General features: G+C 41.7%; 1 protein-coding gene across 6 annotated transcripts in view; it reads left to right on the forward strand.

The window, feature by feature from the left end:
- Positions 1-10,000, forward strand: part of LOC121966380 (heterogeneous nuclear ribonucleoprotein L-like) — a 39,921-nt gene that overhangs the window by 22,437 nt on the left and 7,484 nt on the right. Inside the window, exons 1-4 of one of the 6 annotated variants that reach the window (XR_015776107.1) lie at positions 1,522-1,636; positions 4,978-5,199; positions 8,839-8,957; positions 9,832-10,000. The exon at positions 9,832-10,000 is cut by the window's right edge and continues 69 nt beyond it. Coding sequence is in view for 4 of the 6 variants with exons in the window: in XM_088075183.1 (XP_087931309.1) it covers positions 1,634-1,636; positions 4,978-5,199; positions 8,839-8,957; positions 9,832-10,000 (513 nt within the window). In the remaining 2 variants the exon portion in view is untranslated. Of the gene's footprint in view, positions 1-1,521; positions 1,637-4,977; positions 5,200-8,838; positions 8,958-9,831 lie in introns of those variants that run through there. The other 5 variants (XR_015776108.1, XM_088075183.1, XM_088075186.1 and 2 more) reach the window with 5 other exon arrangements.

Here is a 10,000-nt window from a genome sequence, read left to right on the forward strand (position 1 = left end):
ATAATGATACTGATGATGATGATGATAATAATAATGATGATGACGATAATAATGATACTGATGATGATGATGATAATAATAATGATGATGACGATAATAATAATCGCAGCTGTGCTGCATCATTCCCGCCCCCGCAGGACGGAAATCGGATCCAGAAAATGTTGCCTTCGTATGTTTTTGGAAACGATGAATATGTTACATTTACATCCAAACAATAAACGTAAATCACTCACAGGGTCTGATTCCTCAGCTGCGTCTTCCTGTCGTCGCTCTGTAGGAAATGACCCGTTTAAGCGTAAAGCCGGATGTTTGACTGCAGCTGATAGAGGATAAAAAAGTTGGAAAGAGAGCAAATATCAGGCCACATTTACACAACGACCCCACTAAAAACCGAAAAGTCTTACTTTGTGTTGTTGTTTTTTAAAATCTCCATTCCGGGAAAACAAGCTTTGAATAACATCATCATAGAGAGCAATTACTAATTTCACACCTACCATTATTGTAATATGACATGCATCTGTTTCTATTATTGCTGTGCCCCCCCCTTTCTCTCTCTTTCCTTTTTTGCCATGATTGTATTTCACTTGCTATTTACGACATCTATTGCTCGTCTGTCCGTCCTGGAAGAGGGATCCCTCACTATCCTCTGCCGCTCTTCCTGAGGTTTCTTCCTCTTTTTTCCCCGTTACAGGGGTTCTTTTTGGGGAGTTTTTCCTCGGGTGATGTGAGGGTCAAAGGGCAGAGGGATGTCGTACACTGTAAAGCCCTCTGAGGCAAACCATGTTTTGTGATAATGGGCTCTATAAATAAAACTGACTTGACTTGACTTGACTTGAATTTTATCAAATTTACAAAAATAAAATGAACAAACTGGCAAAAATGTAAGCAGGCTGACAGACAGACAGACTCGACAGACCCCGTCCCGGTGCTCTCTGCTGGTCTCTGTGCTCGTGTGTTGCAGGTGTCCCTCTAAAAAAAACTGTTCCCATCTGCAGCCACAAGCACTGAGCATTAAAAATAAAAATACTAATAAATAAAATGAAAAATACTCCACCTTTTGTTTGTATCAAATACTTTGAATATTTGAATATTTGATATTTAAACAGAGAAACGTGAGTGAAACCAAACATCCAAAGATTTTTTATGAACAAGATGTATCACTGCGTAAAGAAAAAAAATCTAAAGACCCGCACACTGTGACAAATGAAGTCGTCTTCACTCACAGCCACAGAGATTTAATAATAATAATAATAATGAAAATAATGCAAATATAATAATAATAAAATAATAATAATGAAAATGAAAACAATATAAAGAAAAGGCAATGACCAGAGGGAAGGAGATTGATGTTAAAACTGATGGATGATTTGTAAAATAATCATCTGTGATGTAACATTTCTGTGGTCTGTGTTCAGTCGGTGACGGTATTTCCTGCGTGCAGCTTTCAGCAGGTGTGCCGTTGCCATGGTGACCTCCACCTGGAGGAAGCAGCTGCCGAGAGACGCCCGTCTCTGTCCTCATTTGAGTCTTTTGTAGAGCTTAAAGTGGCGTCTCTCGTCTCATCGTTGCCCTCATGTCAGACTTCTACCACAAAAAAGTATAGCCTATATATTGTGAATAAATAAGGACATGGATGGTAAGTTTTGATTTATTTACATATGAAGTATACAACCATATATAATCTGACCATATATAATCATACAGTTTAAAACAAAATAATAATAAAAACTTTGGTTTTGAGTTAATGTCAACTACCGCGCTGCATTGTCCCGGATGAAACTGATTATCTGACAGCAGCGCAATGAGACAAACAGACAAACCCAGCGGAACACAGCTGGCAGCGCGGATCTCAGACACCGCGGATCTCTGACCCAGTGGCTGACAGTGCGGATCTCAGACACAGGCTGTCACAGCGTGGATCTCAGACACCGCAGATCTCTGACCCAGTGGCTGACAGTGCTGATCTCAGACACAGGCTGTCACAGCGCGGATCTCAGACACCGCGGATCTCAGACACAGGCTGTCACAGCGCGGATCTCAGACACCGCGGATCTCTGACTCAGTGGCTGACAGTGCGGATCTCAGACACAGGCTGTCACAGCGCGGATCTCAGACACCGCGGATCTCTGACCCAGTGGCTGACAGTGTGGATCTCAGACACAGGCTGTCACAGCGCGGATCTCAGACACTGCGGATCTCAGACACAGGCTGTCACAGCGCGGATCTCAGACACCGCGGATCTCAGACACAGGCTGTCACAGCGCGGATCTCAGACACCGCGGATCTCTGACCCAGTGGCTGACAGTGCGGATCTCAGACACAGGCTGTCACAGCGCGGATCTCAGACACAGCGGATCTCAGACACAGGCTGTCACAGCGCGGATCTCAGACACCGCAGATCTCTGACCCAGTGGCTGACAGTGTGGATCTCAGACACAGGCTGTCACAGCGCGGATCTCAGACACTGCGGATCTCAGACACAGGCTGTCACAGCGCGGATCTCAGACACAGCGGATCTCAGACACAGGCTGTCACAGCGCGGATCTCAGACACCGCGGATCTCTGACCCAGTGGCTGACAGTGTGGATCTCAGACACAGGCTGTCACAGCGCGGATCTCAGACACTGCGGATCTCAGACACAGGCTGTCACAGCGCGGATCTCAGACACCGCGGATCTCAGACACAGGCTGTCACAGCGCGGATCTCAGACACCGCGGATCTCTGACCCAGTGGCTGACAGTGCGGATCTCAGACACAGGCTGTCACAGCGCGGATCTCAGACACAGCGGATCTCAGACACAGGCTGTCACAGCGCGGATCTCAGACACCGCAGATCTCTGACCCAGTGGCTGACAGTGTGGATCTCAGACACAGGCTGTCACAGCGTGGATCTCAGACACTGCGGATCTCAGACACAGGCTGTCACAGCGCGGATCTCAGACACCGCGGATCTCTGACCCAGTGGCTGACAGTGCGGATCTCAGACACAGGCTGTCACAGCGCGGATCTCAGACACAGCGGATCTCAGACACAGGCTGTCACAGCGCGGATCTCAGACACCGCAGATCTCTGACCCAGTGGCTGACAGCGCGGATCTGAGACACAGGCTGTCACAGCGCGGATCTCAGACACCGCGGATCTCAGACACAGGCTGTCACAGCGCGCATCTCAGACACCGCGGATCTCTGACCCAGTGGCTGACAGCGCGGATCTGAGACACAGGCTGTCACAGCACGGATCTCAGACACCGCGGATCTCAGACACAGGCTGTCACAGCGCGAATCTCAGACACCGCGGATCTCTGACCCAGTGGCTGACAGCGCGGATCTCAGACACAGGCTGTCACAGCGCGGATCTCAGACACCGCGGATCTCAGACACAGGCTGTCACAGTGCGGATCTCAGACACCGCAGATCTCTGACCCAGTGGCTGACAGCGCGGATCTGAGACACAGGCTGTTACAGCGCAGATCTCAAACACCGCGGATCTCAGACACAGGCTGTCACAGCGCGGATCTCAGACACCGCGGATCTCTTACCCAGTGGCTGACAGCGCGGATCTGAGACACAGGCTGTCACAGCACGGATCTCAGACACCGCGGATCTCAGACACAGGCTGTCACAGCGCGAATCTCAGACACCGCGGATCTCTGACCCAGTGGCTGACAGCGCGGATCTCAGACACCGCGGATCTCAGACACAGGCTGTCACAGTGCAGACCTATCCCTATGTCTGGTCCAGCCGCTCTCTCTCTCTCACAGTGTATCACCAGGGGCAGATGTACTGATTTGGGGGCCTGGGGCCACAGGCACATTGCCCTATTTTCAACCTTTCTCTAATTGGGAATGTTTGCAGGCTCTTGGCAGCTATAGGCCTATATCTCAATCCCTGAATTAAATATTATCATTACAAATGATTAGCCTGAGCATTAGCCTTAGCCCCATGTTAGCGGACACATCAGCTCCTTTAACTGTCGTCTGTGTTCGCCTGAACTCTGCTGACAAGCTCCAGCAGCGCCTCCGCATCCTGACAGCGTGATGCAGCTGCACACAGTAATCTGATCCCGGGTCCTGCTTATGGCCATCAGCACTAGCTAGCAGCTAACTGAAGTTAAGTTGGGAAAATTGAAATGTGAAAATGGACCGTTTCATTTTCAAACATCCGCGGACAGAAAACGTGCTGGAAACATGCTGGATAATTTTTCATCCACACCTGAGGAGGAACAGGAAAGGGAGGAGCTTCCTTCACCTGCTGGAGGAGTAACTTTAAATATATTTACATCAAATCAAAGCTCAGTTATGCTGAGAGGGCGGTGTTACGTTTCATTCTTTCATAATGATATTTAGACATTGACTGGAACCCCTCCAGTGTATGAATTACCCCCAATTTAATATCGACAAAACTGTCTGCTGTCGCCGCTGGACTTCGCTGATCTGAGACAAGTCGAGTTTTCAGCTCTGCAGCAGAGAGACGGACAGGGGACACTCAAAGCAGGACATACATGTGTCTGAGATGTTTAGGACATTTGCAAGATTTTAGGACATACCAGAATATTAAGACGGTTCTTGCATTTGAGGACTTTTCGAGGATTTGAAGATGTTTCTAGTATTTAAGGACATTTCGAGAATTTTGAGACATTTCTTAAACTTAAGGACGTTTAAGCTTTTAAGGACCGTTTTAGGATTTTAAGAAGTTTCTCAGACTGGAGGACATTTAAGGATTTTAGGACATTTCTGGTATTTTATGACCCTAGTGTCTTATCTTGGACCTCTGAGTCAATCACTTCATTTTGGTATCAGTTATAAAATGTGTGGGGGCCACCAGGGGCCCTATCAGGGGCCAGAGGTTGAATGTCACTGTTTTTTCAGCTGATTATACACAAAGAAAACAGAATGATGCAGACTGATATTATAATGGTGCTGAGCGTCAGCGCTGTGTTTGCGTCAGAGTGAGACCTCTTTGTTCATATCTTTGCAGAGAGAGACCTGCAGGTGTCACGTGTCAACCTCTCAACCTCTTCCTCCGTTTTACCGAAATTGTTCAACCGTGATGGAGGACAGAGAGGACCGAGGAGGAGGAGGACAGCACCGGGCGGCCAAGCGGCTCCGGACGGAGGAGCAGGCCGGCGGAGAGGTGCCGGAGGACGGGGAGGAGGCAGCGGGGAGCGGCGGCACCGGGAGCCGGAGGAGCGGAGTGAAGGTGGGGGGACCGTTGAATCATGTTTGTGTCGATAGAAACTGAAACACAGAAAAGTTTTTACTGAATTATATTTCAATGAGAACGAGGAAGAAGATCTGTGCACGTGCTCTGAGCGTTAAAAAATACAGTTCTGGATATTTAAAATAAGTTTTCTTTATTTTTTTAATGATCATGATCATCAGAAACCTCCCGCAGAAGTTAAAATACAACTTCAATAAATGTGCCTCAGTTTTCTGTCAGATCAGCTGGACTCTTCAAGGCCAGGTCCCAGATCTGAGGACACCAGGGGGCTCAGCCCGGACCCAGACCCCCAGTACAGGGGACCAACTGTAAAGTTCTGCACTCTGAAAGTAACAGCAACATTTGGATTTAATAATGAACATTTAGATTCAATATTTAACAAAAAACATTTAGATTTAACACACAACATTTAGATTTAATATTTAACATTAAGATTTAACATAAATCATTAAGATTTAACATTTAGATTTAATATTTAACATTTAGATTTAAGATTTAACATTTAGATTTAAGATTTAGATTTAAGATTTAACATAAAACATTTAGATTTAATATTTAACATTAAGATTTAACATTTAACATTTAGATTTAAGATTTAACATTAAGATTTAACATAAAACATTTAGATTTAAGATTTAACATTTAGATTTGATAGTTAACATTTAGATTCAACATAAAACATTTAGATTTAATAGTTAACCTTTAGATTTAAGATTTGACATTTAGATTTAATAGTTAACCTTTAGATTTAAGATTTGACATTTAGATTTAATATTTAACCTTTAGATTTAAAATTTAACATTTAGGTTTAATATTTAATATTTAGATTTAAGATTTAACATAAAACATTCAGATTTAACATAAAACATTCAGATTTATCATAAAACATTTAGATGTAATATTTTACATTTAGATTTAACATAAACATTTAGATTTAAGATTTAACATTTACATTTACCATAAAACATTTAGATTTAACATAAAACATTTAGATTTAATAGTTAACATTTAGATTTAACATAAAACATTTAGATTTAATAGTTAACGTTTAGATTTAAGAATTAACATTTAGATGTGATATTTGACATTTAGATGTAATATTTTACATTTAGATTTAACATAAAACATTTAGATTTAAGATTTAACATTTAGATTTAATATTTAACATTTAGATTTAAGATTTAACAATAAGATGTAACATAACAAGATTTAACATTTTAGATTAAACATTCAACATTTAGCCAAGATTTAATCTTTAACATTTCGATTTAACATAAAACAATTAGATTACTTTCATTCAAACATTTTTGGTGGTTTTCAAAAACTTTGAGGATTTTTATTTCCTTGAAAAAATATTAGTGATTGTTTTTTTTTTTCATTCATAGCTGATTTTTAAAGACATCCTTAAATCTGAAAAATGTCCAAAATTCCTGGAAACATTCTTAATTTTTGAAAATGTCGTAAAAACTGAGAAACATCCTTAAATGACCTTGACCTTAAACACCCCCCCTTCAGCCTCCTGCTAGCCGTTGCTATGGTTACCGAGTCTGGCGCAGGTGCAGCAGAGCGCGCCCGTCTGCAGCGACCACAGGCTGTTAAAAAATACGTTCACTTGTTTACTCTGAGGGACGCGCTGAGGTTAACACCCGCCGCCTTCTCTGACAGAAAATGGTCTCGCAGCCAAAAAAAAGAACCAACCACACAAGCTGCAGCCGCCTGCACGGCGCAAACAGGCGTCCCGCGCTAACGTCAGCTCGACCGGCGTCGTCACCGTGGCGACTGAATTGTTTCATGATTATGTTTGATTGACTTAATATTTTATTGAAAGAGGCGGGTCCAATAAAAGAAACCAAAAAAAATCTAACTTTATTTTCATTTTTTTCATACGGTGCTTCAAAGAGCGGGAACAAAAAAAACAACGAATAAAAACCAGTGACCAGGTCTCAAACCTGCAGGACGCTTTCTGACTCCACGTGTCCTCAGAGACAAAGTGTTGCAGTCAGTCAGATCATGTAGAGGTCAACGACCCCGAGCAGCCGTCCAATCAGAGCGCGTTTCCTGCAGCCGTTGGCGTGCGGCGTCTGAAAACGGGTCAGGCTGCAAAACGCTGCAGCGCTTCCTGAGATGCACCGAGATGCAACATATTTTTATCACTGCGCTGTTACTCTGAGAGTATTTTCTGACTGCAACCATTGAGATTTCTCACACACACACACACACACACACACACACACAGAGCAACACACTGTCAGCCCGCATCAACATCAATAAAGTTTCATTTGATTTTACATCAACTTTGTGCCATAAACCTAAAAATAAAAACACAGTTTGTCGACTGAGGTAAAAGTTACACTAACAGTCCTGCGTGCAAAATAAATATTTAACCCTTTAGGGCCCACTTTAATATCACACACACTCGTATCGCTCTGCACACAAAAAAATATCATACATTAACATGATTTTCTATTTTCATTGAGTTTATTTTTTTAACTAACATCAGTCCTAATCATAAATATCAAATATTGATTAATTTTCAGAATTTTAACCCTTTAAATACAGGTTTTTGTCAGGATGCCACCATGTTTTTAGATGAAAAAAAGAACACAAAATTGAATTATTTTCAATATACTACATGATAAGTAGATTATTATTTCATTTTCACAGCCTGGATTATGTCAGTGATGAGCAGCAATATGATTTTTATACATTATGAATTTTTTGTGCAGTGTCAAATACTCACACTCATACAGCTCTGCACACAAAATCAACTTTTTCAAATTGGGCTATAAAAAATATGATACCTTAATAGGATTTTTTACTTTTATTATATATACTTTATAATAGTTTATTTATTATTGTAATTATCATTTATTTTAGTAGTTTATTATGTATACTGTGTGTGTATTTAAACACACATGCATGTAAAATATAATTAAACATTTTTAATTAAAATAAGTAATTAAATAAACATTAAATAATTAACGATAAACCCAAAAACTAAAGGCACATTCAGACATATAAAAATATTTTAACAAACAAAATATGTAAAATTAAATAAAAATATAATCATTTTCATTTTAAAATGCACACACACACACGCACACACACACACACACACACACTCACTGTCTGACGCTGGGACGCTGCTCTGCATGTTTGTGGCTGCACAGACTGATGGGACGATAACTGTGGACACACATATCTGTCTTCCTGTCCTCACTCACATCAGAGACACATGGTCTCGCTTTTCTTCCTTTCATAAACTCTGACTTCACACAAAACCCTCGAAACATCCAAAAATGTGAGACATGTCCTAAAATCCTAGAAACACCCCAAAATTTTAGAAATCTTAAATTACTAGAAATGTCTTAAATTTCTAAAAATGCCTCATAATCCTAACAACATCGTAAAATCCTAGAAACCTTAAATTTCTAGAAACGTCCTGAAATCCTAGAGAGGTCTTAAATTTCTAAAAATGCCCTAAAATCCTAACAACAACCCTTAAATCCTAGAAACAGCCGAAAATCTGATCAATTTCCCAAAATCCTACAAACGTCCTAAAATTTGAGAAATGTCCTAAAACAAATCCTGTTGTATTATTTAATCGTCTCTCTGCAGGACGGCGTGGAGGACGGTCACAGCGTCCCCCCGTCCCCGGTCGTCCACGTCCGCGGGCTCTGTGACGCTGTGGTGGAGGCGGATCTGGTGGAGGCGCTCGACAAGTTCGGCAACATCTGGTAACATTTTCCCTCCAAAACACTGCGCACGTTTCAATGGGCACGTTTTATTTAATGATCTGTCCCTCACTCTGGAGAGGACGGACACGAGGTCAACAGTCCAGAGAGGACGGACACGAGGTCAACAGTCCAGAGAGGACGGACACAGAACTGGACACGAGGTCAACAGTCCTGTTGACCTCGTGTCCAGTTCTGTTTCCTTTAAAATTGTGGTTGATTTTGATTTTTCCTTTAATTTTTTTTTTGTCATTTTTAAAAACTTTTGGTGTTTTTTTTGGTGATTTTTTTGTTTTGATTTTTGGACATTTTTTCCTGCAAAACAGTTTGGTGATTTTTTTTTTTTTCTTTAACAGTTCAATTTTTGTTTTTCTTTCAAATTTGTTTTTTTTGGTCTCATGTTTTTGGGTGATTTTTTTCATTAATTTTTTGAAATTTTAATTTCATCTATTTATTGCTATTTTCTCTAAAAGAAATGTGACAATTTATTTTTCTTTAAAAGTTCTGGTGATTTTTGCAAATATTTGTCTTATTTTTCCTAAAAAAATTCTTTGTGATTTTTTTTCTTTAAAAAACTGTTTTTTTCTTTAAATGTTTGGACATTTTTTTGGCATTTTATTTCCTCAAAGAAATGTTTTTTGTTTCGTTTTAGGTAATTTTGAACAAAAACATTCCTTCCAAACCTGCGGGCCCGCCAAAATAAAAATCACCAAAACGACACCATTTATCACAGCCAGAAGCAGATACTGCTGTCGGATTTACAAACGTCCAACTGTCCTTGAACACATCACGTTCGATGAAAACTTTAGTCTTTTTTCGGAGGAAACAGATTTGTGGCTTTAAAAATGACGGCGCGCCGTCTCTGCTCTGCCCGCAGCTACGTGATGATGATGCCGTTCAAGCGTCAGGCTCTGGTGGAGTTCGACAGCGTGGAGAGCGCCGAGCGCTGCGTGGCGAGCGGAGCCCGCGAGGCGGTCTGCGTGGCGGAGCGGCGAGTTTTCTTCAACTTCTCCACCAGCCAGAGGATCAACAGACCGACCGGCGCC

This window comes from Plectropomus leopardus, chromosome 3 (genome assembly GCF_026936395.1).
Source record: "Plectropomus leopardus strain MGB_pleo_1.0 chromosome 3, ASM2693639v1, whole genome shotgun sequence".
Taxonomy (NCBI): domain Eukaryota; kingdom Metazoa; phylum Chordata; class Actinopteri; order Perciformes; family Serranidae; genus Plectropomus; species Plectropomus leopardus.